Raw genomic sequence first — 16,020 nt, forward strand, 5'->3', positions numbered from 1 at the left:
AATACATGAGGAACGGCAGGGGCGGTGGGGTTTGGAGCTGCTGTTTGGAGCTGCTTTGCCATTTGGGGTCAGGAGAGTTCAGCTTTAATGTAATCCCTTTGCTTTAGCTTCATCTCCTCCCTGCAGAGGTGAAGATCATACCGTTCTCTGCACTTTGGGAGCCCGCGGATACCCAATTTGCTCATGTCATTGCTCCAGGTGCCACTGGGCAGCCCCTCTCCTCCCTAGGTCATGGTAAAAAAACAAGATTATTTGCAGTTTGAGGGCAAAACAAGTGAGGGCTGGGGAAAGAGCAGTGGCTCACACAGAACTGCATGGCACCGGCAGGGCTCAGTGCAGCTTTTCGGGTGGCTGATGTGTTTTGTGGGGGGAACTGAGTGAGAAAGAAGGAACTCGTAGGAGATAATGGACCCTTAGTGATGTCCACCAGCATTTCCTGCAGTCTCTCACTCGCCTCGCAGGGACACCAGCTCACTCTGCCACCCGAGGCCAAGCTGGAAACCCACTGCTGCAGGAACGACTCCTCAGGGGCCTGATCCTGCTGCAGGAGCCAGGTCCTGCCGTGGTGGTCTGGTTTGCAGGATCCGAGCCTCAACCCCGGCAGCCGCACTCCCAGTATCTTCTACTAGACCTCTCTTTGTTGGTGAGAGGGAAAAAACCATCTTAAATGTGGTGCCTCTAATGAGGCACTACGGTGGATGGGTGTTACTTATGAGGCATGTCTTTCCTGAATGGAAAAGAAGTGTATTTTATCCTCCATCACTTGCAGAGTGTTCAGATTTTGAAGGCTGCTTCTGTCTGTGGCAGCCTAAGCACAAAGCAGGGCAGAAACGGTATTTTCCGAAATAACCCCCAAGCCAAGCCCTTTCTACTGCAGGACAGCCTCCCATTTCAGCAGCCGGGAAGCCCATCCATCCTCGGCCTCTCAACAAAGCCCCGCTCAGGCATCGAGAGGTACAAATAAATGTCACTCTGCACTGCCTGATGATTCCACAAGATTCACGCGAACCAGAGCCCTTCATTAATTATTTAGCTTGAGGGAAATGTGCCAAAGGGTTCTGACACTTCAGATGTGTAAAGTAATTGCCACATTTACTTCCCAGCTAATGGGGAGGCCAAAATAAATTGTGCTGGGCTGAGTGGGTATGCATGGGAGGGCAAGGGAGCGTGGGCCAGAACCTTGCTGCCCTTGCATGTGGTTTCATCCATACCCCGGAACCCACAGAGCTTCACTCTGTCTCAGAGGGCTCAGGGTTGTCCCCCTGTGTGTCAGCATGGGCTGGGCATGTCACAACATTCAGCCACGGCCACCTTCATCATCCGTTCTGTGCACCCCTATAATAAGCAGCCTGTCTCTGTGCATCACACCTACCTTTGCTTTCTGCCCGCTCCAGGGCTGCTCTGGCTCCTCGGGGCAGCACCAGAGCTGCTGGTTAGTGTGCTCTGAGTTGCCAGAGCAGGACTGGACCCCGTGTTGTGAGCAGTGTGGAGCTGCAGCCTGCACGCAGGGCTGTGCTACTTCCCAGTTGCTGAAGCACGTGGTGACGAGCAGAAGCTCTCCCTGCTCCAAAATAAGTAGGTCTTTACCTGAGGAAAACAAACAAATGCAGAGCAGCGTGTTTATATTTATCTGAAACTTAGGAGCTGTGGTTCACAGGGAACTTTGATCACTTCAAATGTCAGGCAACCTGGGAAAAAAAAGGAGAAAAAAAAAAAGCACAGTTAAAAACTAAGTGTTTTGGAAAAGGTAAGAGCTTCTGCTTCCAAAGTGAAGCACAATCCCTTCTCTTCTCTCCCCCAGTGCCAGGCATCCTAATCTAGAGGGTTGATGTCTTTTAACTTCAAGCTGAGGGTACTCAGAGGCTGAGGTTTCCAAAGCCCAGACCCACAGGCGCTGAGGACCAGCAGGACTCAAGAGACCTGCCTGGCATTCAGCAACGGCTGATCATGTCTCCCATAGCTGTGAAAGAAGAGGTTCAACATGGCATCTGGGTTGAGGGTTTGGGTTTTGTTTGTTTGTATGTACAAAGACTGCGGGTTTCTTGAATTCATCATAATCTGAAATTAATGTCATGGCATTATGTTTTATCTCTGATTCGTTTGTGAGACATTAATTTTAAGTATCTGGCATATGGAATGCAAGAGCCTTAGAGTCACAGGGATATCGTGCTTCTGGTTCCTGGATGGTCTTATTTAGAAGGAGTTATCTGGTACAATGCAAAGGGTATTTGGTGGCACCTTAGTCAGGGGCTTTCAGCAAAGCCCCATGTATTAAAATGTTTGCAGGGAGTGAAGCAGTTGGGGAAATCCCAGCAGACCTTTTGCAGTGCTCGCCCAGACCCATTTTACTGTTTTCTTTGGAATTCCCCAGTTTCTGCAAAAGCCCAACCTGTTGCATGGGAATTCACTGTTCATGCATAAAATGCAATACACTGTCCCTCCACCCCGCGTTGTTCATGTGCAGTGCTCTGGACAGCAGCTCTTTCTGTACCTCTGCCAATCTACGCTCTGCAATTACTGCTGCTACTGCCATATCCTGGTGTTATCCATCACTGAAGCAGAGGGGTTAAATGTGCTGTGATATAAAGTAAACATTTTCCCTTGTTTAGTTTGGTCTGGTGAACTTCCATGCTGCTTATTAATTGATAAAGATGGCAAAATAATTCCATTTTGCATATATACACACGTAAATTCACTCTGTACCTCCTATTATATATTCACACTCATCCCAGAGTAGCAGGTTATCAGTCCTTCACAGAAGCCATCAGGAAAACGTGGCTTAGGGTGTTTAATGGTATCATCGGGGAAATCTGAATTCCTTAGGCCTTTCAGTTGGGTTTTCTAAGTGTGAAATGGTTTTGCTGATCTATCTTTAATCCTTTGGCCCTCAGAATGGGAAATGAAATTGTCTTTTCTCACATACTTGATGTCAGCATCCAAATCAGGACCTTCTCATTGTGTGCAGAGAGGGGGAGCAGGATACATGTAATACTCTGTTTTTCAGAGAAACCCATTTCCATAAATTCAGTGGCTTTTTCTGGGTTCTGCATTTTGTTCTTCCCTTTCTCCTCATTTTGCATCTGTATGCACAAGATATCTAGTTTTAGGGATGACTGATGTTAAGTTCTTAATGAGCTGCCTCCAGGGTGTGGATTTTCATTGCATATTTTGCTGATTCGATGCTGCAAGCTTGCTTGGCCTTGCTTTTGGTATCTTCTGTAAGGTATATACATATGAGCCATCCTTTCCTCTGCCTTTTGACCCAGCGGAGGGGATGTGCTGGGACAGGACCAGCACCCCAATACTCGAACCATCACTGCTTTCCTGTGTTGCTCTCCTTCCAGCTGATGTTGTAAAATGCCTCACAAAACTGTTTTTCCTGCTTGTTTCCCCAGCAAACACAACTCTGACCACTTCGCAGGCAACACTTCTGGCACATCATTTCCTGGTCTAATTCTTCTAATTATCCTTGAGGCCCATAATAACATTTAAAAATCCAAGTGCTCTTTCACTGTCCAAAGCGTTTCTCTAGCTACGGCTCATGCTGGCTCTCACCAGAGCCCCGCTCGTTCTCTCTCTTTGCTTTCCCCCCTCCCACAGCCTTGCACTGACATTCCTGTCTTGCACACCAGTATTTTATGTCCTTCATTTTCCCTTTTGTTTTTCTTTTCCCTTGGGCAGTGTGAGCACACTCCTCGCCCGTAGCCCTTCGTGCCACGCAGCACTGTGACCATCGCTGCAATGAGCAGCCTCCCTCTGCCTCCTCCATCGCCTCTGCAAATGCTGTAGAGATGCATTGCTCAAGGCAGGAGCCAGTGCTTTCCAGTCGGCCCCTGCCCGACCTGTTCCCACTTCCTCTGCAACCTCAGCCAAGATTTTTCCATAGTAGCAGCCGACTTCCCAGCCTGAGGATGGTGTAGAGCTGTGGCTTGGTGAGCACCATCCTTCCCTTTGCAGAGAGCATTTTGGTACCCAGGAGTCTTGCATCCAGGGAGCAGGCGGGTGTAGCTATTGCATCCAGGGGTGTATTAGCGATCTGTTGCTGTTTTCCAGGGAAAGCTGGGGTTGCCATGACAATTGTGTGTCAGTCCAGCTGGTGTGTGCATGGCCACAGCATCCGCACACCTCTGCCACGAATGCATTTATCCTCCCTGGCCTCCCCCCGCCCTGAGATCCTCGATGCAGCTCTCCAGCATGGTACAGAGGGAGGAACAGCTCCTGACTGAACAGCTGGCTGACTCCCTTCCCCAAAGAAAATTACTTTTTTTTCTTTTCTGGGGAAAGGGGCTTGGTCTGCAGTAAGTCATTCTGCACCTTCTCCCCACTGGTTGGGGTCGGTAGGAGGACGGCTGGGAACAGAAGCAGAGGAGCCAGCAGACATGCCGCAAACCAGAGCCCGTTTGCAAGCACCCCTGGCTGCCTCTGAGAATCCCAGCCTGAATTGAGAGCTTGTGGCATTCAGTCTCCTGAGCCTCTGCCTGCAGGCTGTTGGTTTAATTTGCAGTCGCGTTTGCACAATTTGTGGTTGCGTTTTACACTTGGACAAAACATCCCAGCCCCTGCACTGGCACCTGAGCTTCAAAATTTGGGCCTGATCCCAGTAGGGCGAGGAGTGAGGGGCATCCCCTGCAAGCTGAAAGCAAGGCTTCAGGCACTTCTGTGGATCATCCTCCCTGGGGGCTGCACCAGAGCTCCATCAGCCCAGAGTCTGCGCGTGTGGAGCAGCAAAGGGCAGGACTTGACCAGGCAGGACCTGTCTAGTGCTGCTGTGCTGCAGAGCTGTGATGGTGTGGCACTTTGCTGGGGCTCAGAGCAGGGCCTGTCTGGGGCACAGCTCTTTCTGTGTCTTTCTGACCACCCCACGTGCCTGCATCCTTGTGCTGATGTGGTCCCTGCTCATGCTCTTATTTCTGTCTCTTACTGCCTCCACCTCCCAGCACAGGGGCTCAGAGGGGCTGTGCCTGCTTTGCAGGGTGCCAGCAGCACATAAGGAGCTAGTGAGATAAGCTGGTCCAGGGCCACCTCCTCTGACCCCCGCACAGGACCTTGCCCGGGCAGGGACTGAGTCCCTGGTGGCTTGTGGCAAAGTCCAGGCCTTGTTTTCCCAGCTTAGCCACTGACTGCCAGAACTTGCTTCAAGAATTTCCTAGAAGTGTGTCTTCTTCATCTCTTCTGGGCATGCTTGAGCAAAGAGGAGGCTCCTCTGTCCCCCAGCATCCTTGTCCAGCATCAGGCAGGATTTGACCATTTCCAAGAGCAATGGCAATCCTGAGTCATCTTAAGATCTTGCGTGGTCTCCACTGATACAAGAATGGCAGCCAGGAACACCAGCTCCCAAGTCGTATTACAAAAGTGCGTGAGGCTCCTTTGCTAGAGCAGCAGATGTTGTGCTGGGTGCTGCAGAAATTAAGCTTAAAAAGCAGATGATGCTCCAAATTTAAATAGACCAAGCAGACCCAGAGACTGAAGAAAGATGATTCCCAAGGTCACGTAGGAAGCCTGTGGCAGATGCAAGGACTGAACATAGATCTCCTGAGGCCCAACCACACTGTGGTCTCAGGACTGTCTTCTCTTTTGTCTTCCAGTCCATTAGGAAGATCAGTTAATGAAATGGAATTAATAATGCCAGCTGCAGCACCAGCAATGCTGTAAGGGAGACAAATTTAGCAGCACAGGCTTGAAAGCGGCAGGCTTGAAAATAGGGGTAGGCTGCAAGCACCATGAGAGCCTGCTTTAATGGGGGAAAGTGTCAGGTCAGCCAGAGTTTTAGGGTTTCATCAGCTTTACTGACCAAATCTTAAAGGAGGAATGAAGATTTACCAACTACCTCCCCCAGAGGAGAGAAACACCCACTTTTAAGGTTCCCAGCAGCTGAAAAAAGTAGTCCCTCTGGAAAGAATCAAAAGACTTTTCTAGGTCATGGCAGGAATAGAGCCTTCATTTCTATGATCCTCACGGTTCAAAAATAACATTAAAGAACCAAGAGAAATTATCCACTGCTGAAGAGCCGGGAGTAAATCAAAACTGATTCTTATGTGTTAGACGTGCTGTTGACTGCAGCAGTCGATGAGCTCAGACGGCACTGCAGGAGTGGCAGCCATCTCTGGGGTGGCCAGCGAAGAGGATCTGTTCCAGGATCACTGAGGGACTGCACATCAGTGGTTCAAAAACCAGCATGCAAAACTCTTTCTCAACAACAGCAGCAAATCTAAGGTCTTCCCCCATTTAGTAGGATTCAGGAAAGGCCACCTCATTCCTAGAGAGGGGAGCAAGTGCAAATCATGCTTCCTCTGATTCTTTCACCCACTCATTTGACTCACATCACATGGTTGTTGCCAAAGACAGTATGATTATCTCAGACTTGAACAAAAATGAGCATAAAGAACAGTTCTGGTGAGCAGAAAGTGAAACAGAGGCAGCAGAGCAGAAGCTTAGCAACACATCTCAAAACACACTTCTGGTCCTTCTGAACAACCCAAATATTTTTACTAATGATGTAAAAAACCCTCATAAACAGCCATTTATGAGATCGCACAGAAGCTGGAACATTTTGTGACATACCAGGACATGGGGTTTCTTCTGCTATGAGTATTCAGCTAAATTGCACCAGTTTAAGACCATATTGTCTTTTTTACCAGCTTATTGCTTCCTTTTGTGGTCTAAAGACCTGAGAAAAAAATTAATTCATCACTGCATTGCATCTCCTAAGAGAAAATACCAGAGACCCAGGGCAAGGACAGAGCTGTCTATGCACCACTTAGGCTGAATAGTGACGGACCTGAAATAGCCGTCAGGATCTCCTAGCTCATGGCCTTTTCACCTGAGCTGCCTGTGAGCCATTCTGTAGCCCAGAAAATGTGTTGTGCAAGAACTGGGTGCAAGACAGCAGGAAGGGTGAGAGCAGAGCCAGGATCTGGCCCATCCCTCTGCCAGTGACAGCCTCCTCATGAAAATGTAATTGCTGGCTGCCCTTGGCTTGGAGTTCTCTGGCAAAAAATCCCCATTGCTCTTCGGAGCTTCGAGACATATTAATGCAACTTTTAAAATAGCATCCTCTCTATTTTTGTTGCTAATGCTAAGAACAAATTAGCTTAGAAGAAAAACCCAATGATCTCCCTTAATGCTATTGTTCTTCTAAAGTGCTAAACGTCAGGATCTTACAGCACCACGTTGCAGATCTGGTGCTGTCCTCAATGTGTCCCACAATGCATTGATGCGGAGTGATGCAGAGCGCTGTTCTGAAAAACATTATCAGTCCAAAGTATCTTCAAAGTCACTGCGCTTAGAGCAGGACTGGCAATGGTTTCAGCTCTACCTTTGAATGTATTATCATTACATCCTCTTGGAAACCAATGCTCACTTCCACTCTGCCCTCCAGCAGGATTGTAAGGGACAGCCCTGAAGTTTAGGACTGGGGGTGATCCTTCCCGTGGTAGAACAGTGGGTACTTCTGAGCTCTTATGGACTGTTACGCCAGTTCAAGTATATTTACTTTAAAAGACTTAAATGTTGCTAACTCTGACCTCACCAAAGCTCAGCAGCAGTGCATGGGCAGGCTGAGTCACTGTGGAAGTTGTAGGACCTTCAGAGGGCAGCAAGATAAGGCTGGAGAGCTAGTCCTGGTGCAGGGCTTGTTGTGTCCCTGTAAGCAGCACAACCTGGTGGCCCACACACCGTGGCAGGGTGTCCATGTCCTTTGCCGAGCTGCAGTCTGCACCTCATCCAGCCATCCCTTCTGGAGTTGGAGAGATGGAAAGAAACAAGGCAGACAGCAATACCCTACTCATGTGTTAACTTGGCCAGAGTTTTCCCTCAATGGAAGGTTTGGATGGGCTGAAAGCAACCAGGTAACTTTATTTTACTCGGTCCTTACCCCACACATCCTACATACCTGGGTCTTTTTCTCCAGCAGAGCTGCTTAACAGGCACATACTGGTGAGCCCACTTGGCCTGTGGCTGTGCCATCAACACCGAGGTTTAGGTGACCTCACTAAAACATCTTAAGATCTGCAATCATTTCAGTTACATCCTGCAGTGGAAGGAGGCTTCCTGTGGACAGTGCTCCGAAGGGAAGGGAAGCAAATTCCACTTACTGGTTCTAATTCTGCTTCTATTCACAATGAGGAAAAACCCCCGTCCAGCACTGCAGTACCCTGCAGTGGTTACCAAGATCTCTGCCCTGTGCATGTTTCACCCTTTTAAGATCCAGGCAGTGCCTTCCAGTCCGCTCAGTGAATGTTTAGTTGGTGGTCCTGGTTTAGCTCTGTTGCGAAGGAGTAGTTCTTCTCACCCACAGTCTATTGACGGCCACCTGCTTCCTCCTAATTCTGCCTCACTACTTCCTGAATGCGTAATTTAAATTCTTGTTGTAGAAATTATTCTTTGATCAATTGCCATTTTAGTCTTCGATCCACCCAGTGCTGATTGGGATTTTGTTAAACTTTGTCTATGTAGACAGATGAGCAGCGTTAATGCCAGCTGCTGCCTCTGTCCCTCACCTGTCTTGGCTCCTGGGACAAGTGAGTGTATGCCGGAAGACCTTAGCCATGCGCACTGTCCAAGACTGTTCATCTCACCGTTCGAGTTCAGTTCTGTTTCTGTTGCAAATGCTTTGTTCTTGTTACTGGTGGTTGGATTCTGGTGCCCATGAATTAAAATAGCTCTGGAAGTAGCACGGGACAGTCCAATCAGATGGGCCAGGTCTGAAGAGACACTTTTCCAAAGAAAGGTAAGAATTAAAGCAGGAAAACTGATGGTACGGTTCATTTTGGTAGCCTGGGGAAAGAGACGGAGACCTGAGATCTGGGCAAGAAAAATCCCTACCAACGATGAAGGAAAGGAGAAATCATCTCTGTTTCATACCAGACTGGGATGTTAAATGTACATGGACCACTCTTCTGTCCAAAGGGAAATTGTCTTTTATACCTGGCTGATAAGTGTGGGTTACAGTGAGACTAAGCAGAGATTTTGTGTCTTCTCACTGCTGTGTTGCTGGTGGTACGTGCCCAATAGCCATGAGTTTCACTGATGCTCTAAGTTAGAGGTCTCTCTGGCTTTTTTTCAGGGACTCCAGGATTTAGGAGTTTCGTGATGACTGTTTTATATACACTGCTTGTAAATGCCTCCTCTTATGGATTGGTGCTGGGAACCCCATGCAGAGCTACAAATAGCGCGCAGGGCAAAACGTATCGATAGGGATATCTTCCACGCTTGCAGAGGTCTAAACCAATTGGCCCATGCTGAGAAATCAGCCCTTGCCAGCCTGTTTCTTCCTTCTTTTAACAAAGCCAAGAGGAACACAAAATCAAAACTTGTAGCGTTGTTTGTAGGTGATTTAATCTTACTATATGCCATGACAACTGAAGTCAGTTCTGCACCGACTAGTTAATTATTTCCCTATTAGGGACTGAAGAGGCTGGATTCAAGCCTAAGCAAGTCTTTGGGGTGATTTCAAAGGCAGCTTTGAAACACGAACAATAGCTGTTGGCCTCCGTAATCCCAGCAGAGTTTCCCAGGTAAAGATTAAGATCACAGTGTGGTGAATCTCTCCTTAAATTTTGGCTTTCTTCTATGAGATGAGTTACCTGAGGGAAGGATGAGTGACCTACTACTGCCAGTTGGAGGAGATCTCCGTTAAAGACATTTATTTTTGAAACCAAAAGAGCAGAGAGGTTCAAACTCTGTTCCCCATGCGGATGTGTACATGACCCAGAGGGTCTGTGCTGGTGTTTGTTTCCATATAACAAATCTAAACTCAATATAACCTGGCTAAAGGAAAATTATGTCACAAACTAGCATGATCAAAAAGATTAATACAGCCTCGTAGCTGAGAAGTCCCCAGCTGGGATCATTCTGGCAACGGTGACTGCACCAAGACTGATCTGCTGTGCCTCAGGTCACTCTTCAGTGAAACAGGGTGACTTTTGGGGGGGTTTCTTTGTGATTAATAACCACCCCAAAATCTGAAAAGGCGAACAGGTTGGGTGGATGTAAAGCATTTTCTTTCCCAGTATTTGCCAAGTACAGCCGTTGCGTAGTTACGATGTTTCTGCAAGGCTACTTACAGATGCTTATTGAGAGGGAAACTGAGGCAGAGGCAATGTCTTACTGGGGGAGCAGTGTTAAAATTCAGCTGTTATTTTGACAAATTGTCCTATATACCTGCTCTTTGGCACCTCAAATCCTGGTTATGCAGCATAGAGAGGAGGCAGCGCTCATGCCCCACACACCCTAACCTGGCTGCAGCTTGCGGTGCTCGGCATCCCGGTATGGCAGGGCTTGACATGAGGGCCTGGGGGGCCATGGGCATCATCCTGTGCCTGCGGGTGCTCATGTCTGTAGGGGAGAGGGGTGATCCCCGGTGGTGTGGGTACTCTGCCGTTTTCTTCTGTTTCTGGCGTAGTTTTGAAAAAAATAGCTAAATGGGAGTTGCTCTGTTGGGCTTGGATCCTGACCTTGATTTTCTCCTGCCTGCTCCCTGACCTCACCCAGCTGGGCAGAGGAGAGGGGGGCATCAAAACCTGGAGGGGTTGAATGAAATTTGGCCCTCACAAAAAAGAAAAAATAAGAAGAAAACACCAGATTTCATCACTCTCAAGAAATTTCTGGAACGCGAATAGTCACAACCATAGAGCCACATAGGAAACACGGCTCCCCCCCCTCGCGCAAAACACCAGATTTCATCACTCTCAAGAAATTTCTGGAACGCGAATAGTCACAACCATAGAGCCACATAGGAAACACGGCTCCCCCCCTCGCCCCCCCTCCACCCACACCCAATTTGTTTTTATTTCTTTGCCATCAGGTTGCCTTAACCATTTCGATGGCTTAGGAGGCTAAGCCGCCGAGTGCAACGCTTTTGATTTGAAAAGGGACTGCATCCCCTTTTCAAAGGAGCCTGCTCCCTAGGGCAACCACATCACACTGCTGATTTGCTGCAGTGGAGACCGCAGCGCGTACAATATGCCCTCCCCCCTCCGCCTGTGCTGCTTACAGCATCAGTCCGGAGCCGAGCGGGGAGACGGGAGCGATACCCGCTAACCCACCCATGCTTGGGAATGCCTGACTGGTAACGCAGTGCCTCCGACGAAAGGACCGGCAGTTTCCCCAGCTCATCCGAGATGCAAGCCAGTGCCGATTCCACCAAGATGGACTGTCTTTGGAGCAACTGGAAATGTCAGGGTATTCTCTCTATTCTAGTGTTGCATGCTAGGCGGACTGCATGTCAGAGGAGGCGAAGGCAGGATCCATCCATTTTTGCATTGTTCACCTGTGGGCCTTTGCATGCTGTTTTCTTTCCCTCCCGGGGAAGCTTTTCTTTGGGGGTAATTTAAGAAAGGAAGATAAAAAGCCCTTAATTCTGCTTTTTGAAGGTATTTCTCCCATCTCCAGCTGTCTCACCCTGAAAGCATCCAGGATACAGGACCTTCCTTCCCACCTTACAGCTCATTCCCAAAGCATCCGCCCTTGCCGTTAGCGGTATCATTTCTCATCCCTGGCTCTCCCCGTCGGGCTGCTGCTGGCATGATTTCATACCTTTCGGGCTTTAGGAAAGCCGGGTGAGGGTGAATTTGTGCCCGCTCGGGCTCGTGAGGGTTCGAGGAGGTTGCGTTGGGCGCCTCGGTGCATCCTGCCCACGGACACACCCATGGAGAGGGCTTAGCCTAGCACCGACACAAAGAAGACGCAGCTTTGGCAACCAGTGCGATAGCACCGAGGCAGCCGCGGCATTGCCACCCGCTTCGTACTTTGCTGTAGGATTGCTGTAAAAAAACCCCAAATTAATCCCTTCGTTGTGCTTTCAGGCACTCCGCTGAGCCGTTCGGGGGTAAAATATTGCCGGGATGTTGTCTTGCTGCCGAGCAGGCGGGGGAACAATAGCATCTCCCTTTTGGGCTTATTTTCAGCGTATTTGGAGCGGGTCGGTGTCTGCGCTGGGTGGGGCTGGCTACCTTCCTGGGTGCCTCGGACAGCTTTTCAGCCATTTTTAGTCGGCTTCACACTTCCCAGCCAGCATCCAGCCTTTGTTTTGATAAAAGACAGTCTCTGTGACGCTGCTTGGTGGCCAGATTAGAGGGAGAAAAGCTAACGGCTGATCCTGCCAGGCAGGCTGCCGGCTGCTTTGGGGAGGCTTTGTTTGAACGTATTTTTTGATTTTAAGGTGTGTGTTTACGTGAAGAGACAGTACATGATGTTAATGCTTACAACAGGGTCCCTGGGAGAGAGATTACACTATCGCATCAGCTCGTCGAAGGGTCCAGGATGCTTGCAGACATAGTTTCATAAACGCAGCTCGATGTAACAGCAGCCAGAAAACCTTCCCAAAGTGTTTTTTGGGGAGGGGAGGGCAGGGGAAGATCTTTCAGACTGACATTTGTCTCCAGGGAGCTGGGTATTTTCGCAGTCTCAATTCAACACCTGATTGTCTTCGTGGTCTGAGGGTTTTTTAAGATGAGTGGCTGGAAAGTAAACAGAGGCACCTGTTAAATGCAGCCTCCAGCAGCTCCGGCTTCCCATGTCTTACTGGAGGGCTGGGGTTTCCAGGAGGATTGCACGATTCCTTAAGCTTATTCGGGAGAGCCACGACCAAACTTCAAGGTCTTCCCATCTCAGCTTTGCAGATAAACTTCCCTCTTAGGTGGGCTTTGGGGTTTTTGTTTGTTTTTATTCCAAAAAGGCTCGTTATTTTGCTGATCCTTGTAAAAACGTTAATTTGCTGAGTCAGATTGCTGAACCACCTGTATTTTAGAGGCAAATTTAAATAGTTTATCAGGAAAAAATTAATTTTTTTCGTAAATTAAAAAAGAGGGAAATAACAAATGTCTTGCTGCTATTGTTTAATTAATAATTAATAATAATACCGGGCTCTCTCTCTTTCTGTGTTTTCCTTTTGAAAACCAAGAGGTAGATTTGCTGAAATTTAAATGACATAATATGCCCCATGCTGATTTGAGAAAAAAAACCCAGATCTGAAAAAATCAACGCAGCTGAAATAAATCACTTGCCTCACTTCCACATCATTTGCATAGCTTTTTCTTTTTCTTGGGTGATGCTTTATGGTTGAAAAATGATCCTGCAGAAACCATAAAGTAGTCCTAGAATATTATTTATGTCGACAAAATTCTTTGATCAGTCTCAGATAAAATAGAGGAAATTTAAAATTCAGAAGGATGAAGTCTAACGACTTGATCCATTGATTCTTTTAATATCTATTATTCATGTAGTCTCCCTTTCAACCCAGAATATCAGTTTTGTGCAAACCTGGAATCGTATAATTTTGCCAGCTTCATTATGGATGGAATGATGGTTCCTCTCTGAAAACTCTGGAATATGTCTGTGAACGATATAGATGCAGACACAAACCTCAGTAAATACAGAGTGTATTTTTACTGCAATAATGAGGATGCAGCATTGAGGTTAACATAAGTTTTAGTTAATAAACAATCAAGCCTGCAACCAGCTGTATCGTTGGTTTGCCCTTATATTACTTACAGTTGGTGTAAAATTGGGTGGGGATCTTGAGAAGCTGCAGGGACGCTTGGTGAAGCTTTGGCTCTGCCCTGCTAAATCAATGTGGTGTTATTTTCCTTGCAGTGAAGTGATTGATGCTGCTGCACACGTCTAGAAATACTGCAGTGTGCTTTACCTGTCCGTCCTGCAGGTACAGCGTGATTATGTCGGTGGTAGATCATGCTACACCCCTCAGGGAGCTGGAGAGTAATTTGCCCCTGCTGAGCATATGCTTCATTCAACATATTATCATAGGTGGCTTTGGGGAATTGCAGCCAGCTTCCACGCCCAAGTCATCCTTTGCACTGGGAGGTGATGTATTTGATGTAGGCTGGGATGGAGCCATGCATAATGCATGAGCGTGCAGAGAAATGACTCTGCCTGGCCATGATGGGTGATGTGGGCCTTCATATAGCAACCGATGGCCAGTGCCAGCTGCATGGCGCATCACAGCGTGTAGCTTCCTCAGGGGATGAGGTGTGCCTCCAGGTTCAGTTGATGGATTAGGTCTCTATGCCTAGCTCAGCAGGACACATCCCCAGGCCTTGCTGGAGAGGTTTCTCTGGAGTAGGAAGGTCTTTCCACCCCAGCTTGATGGAGCTATTTTATGGCAGTACACTGGTCCCCATGAGTATTCCCTCTTCCACTGTTTCTTCTACATGCCGGCTCTTCAGTGGTCATAAGTGACATGGTTGTTCCTGCAGCTTAAACCTCCTATAAGACTTATTAAATAAAAAAAAAATTCTGGAAAATCCAGAGAAAAAGGCCTAAATGGTATTCACATTTTAATTATAACTTAACATGGAAAAGGACAAGGACCACAGACTTCACCAAATCCATCTCAGTGACACAACTCTGCTGGGACTGGAGTTGGTGAGTAGCATTTTCTTGGCAGCTGTTTCCAGAGAACCAGCTTCCTTGCTTGATGGATACATCAGTTGGTTTCCAAAGGGTGCTGAGAAGCTGCACCAACTATTCATGGCAACGTTCCCCTCTTTAAGACTGATTAAGAAGCTCAATGGCGCTAGTGTGGACGCACATTATTAATCTATAATCTTATTGACCATTCTGAAGTCTGTCTAATTACAGCTGTTATCATGAGAATGTACCTTCAGCCAGTTGGTACTGTCGGTGCTCTCCTGAAAATACTGTGGGCCAGACTCTCCGCCGGGATCCACTCGTCTTGCTCAGATGAGCTCTCCCTCTTTACGGCAACTGAAGAGCTGTCCCAGTAGTTTGTTCTTGTGTTGGACCGTGGTAGAGATAAGAACTTGAACCAAGTCATCACCTGATGTAACCAGTTTAGCCAATAGTTTCCCAAAACTACACTAATGTATGAGGAACTGACTTCCTAATTTCACAGTTGATTTCCTGTGAAATTTGAATGAAACTTATCAAGAATTTCTTCCACTTTCAGATTTGCTTTCATGTTTTTTGTTGCTGCTGCAGAAGTTGTGTCAGGCCTTCCTCAAGCACATTCTTGTTGATGGCAATGCAACTGCAAGATCGAGAGCTTAAAGTTAGAGGACAAACTCTCTTAGACGAGCTTTGCACTGTTCAACTGTTGGCCTTGACACCTAGGTGGTATCAAAAAATCAGTGAGATTTCAATAGCTCTGCCAAAATATGCTCTGCACACCTGCTCTGTCATGTCTGAATGCAATTTTTTTTCTTTTCTTTTCTTCTTTAAGAAGAGATGGACAATATTGTTTCATTGCCAGACCGAGGAGAAAATTCCCCCAAAGTAAGAGTATTTTAAGGTATTTCCTGAGGAGTGATTTAAACTCTAGCAAGAGGGCAATGATGGAGCCAAGGCTGAAGGCAGCATTGGAGGGCTGCTTTTGCTTTCATTAGCTCTCTGGAAAGTGAGTTTTGGTGAGGCTATTTTGATACCAGAAGAGATACTCTCTCCACATCATATGAAGTTCTCACAAATAACATAGGTCTGAGCTGTTAATTTTCAAAATCTGGAGATTTGCCAATGTTTGGACAGAGTTAGGGAGCTCTAGGTCTGTTATTTTGGTCCAGAGGCATCTCAGGAAAACCTTAATATTTCCGTAGTATTATGTGTGTTTGGGGGCTGCATCCAGGGACTCTGCTTGGTCTCCTTGGTTTCTGCTCACTTAAGGTGAGAGCAACAACATCCTCCACAGAAACTGGCCAGGGCCGGTAGTGATACGGTTTGATGAGCAGGAGGTGGTTGCAGGGGGGCTTTCTCCTGCCACTGCGTTCAGTCCTGGTCCTAAAGCATCTCTCATGTGATGACAACAATAACAACATTAATAATAATAATAAAGATAATGCTAAATAATACTACAATAGACTTGTGTGCAGCATTGTTGTAGGGCTGATTTTTATTGCAAATCCTCTCCTGCCTACCCAAGCCCGCTCTGGTGCCTCACATAAAGCAATCGATCGATACTTTTTTGCTCACATCTTGATTTTGTAGATGGAGAATGTTATAATGTGGAGAGCATCCTGTATCAAGATTTTCCTTTCCCCTGGTCCCATT

General features: G+C 47.4%; 1 protein-coding gene across 2 annotated transcripts in view; it reads left to right on the forward strand.

The window, feature by feature from the left end:
• The window catches only part of RTN1 (reticulon 1), a 48,329-nt gene that overhangs the window by 20,546 nt on the left and 11,763 nt on the right, over nt 1–16,020 (forward strand). Inside the window, exon 1 of one of the 2 annotated variants that reach the window (XM_010142333.1) lies at nt 10,872–11,181. The exons of the other annotated variant lie outside the window; for it this stretch is intronic. Within the exon in view, the coding sequence (XP_010140635.1) occupies nt 11,121–11,181 (61 nt within the window). The 5' untranslated portion in view covers nt 10,872–11,120. Of the gene's footprint in view, nt 1–10,871; nt 11,182–16,020 lie in introns of those variants that run through there. 2 annotated transcript variants of the gene reach the window in all.

The sequence above is a fragment of the Buceros rhinoceros genome, unplaced genomic scaffold, assembly GCF_000710305.1.
Source record: "Buceros rhinoceros silvestris isolate BGI_N320 unplaced genomic scaffold, ASM71030v1 scaffold9398, whole genome shotgun sequence".
In the NCBI taxonomy this organism is placed as follows: Eukaryota; Metazoa; Chordata; class Aves; order Bucerotiformes; family Bucerotidae; genus Buceros; species Buceros rhinoceros.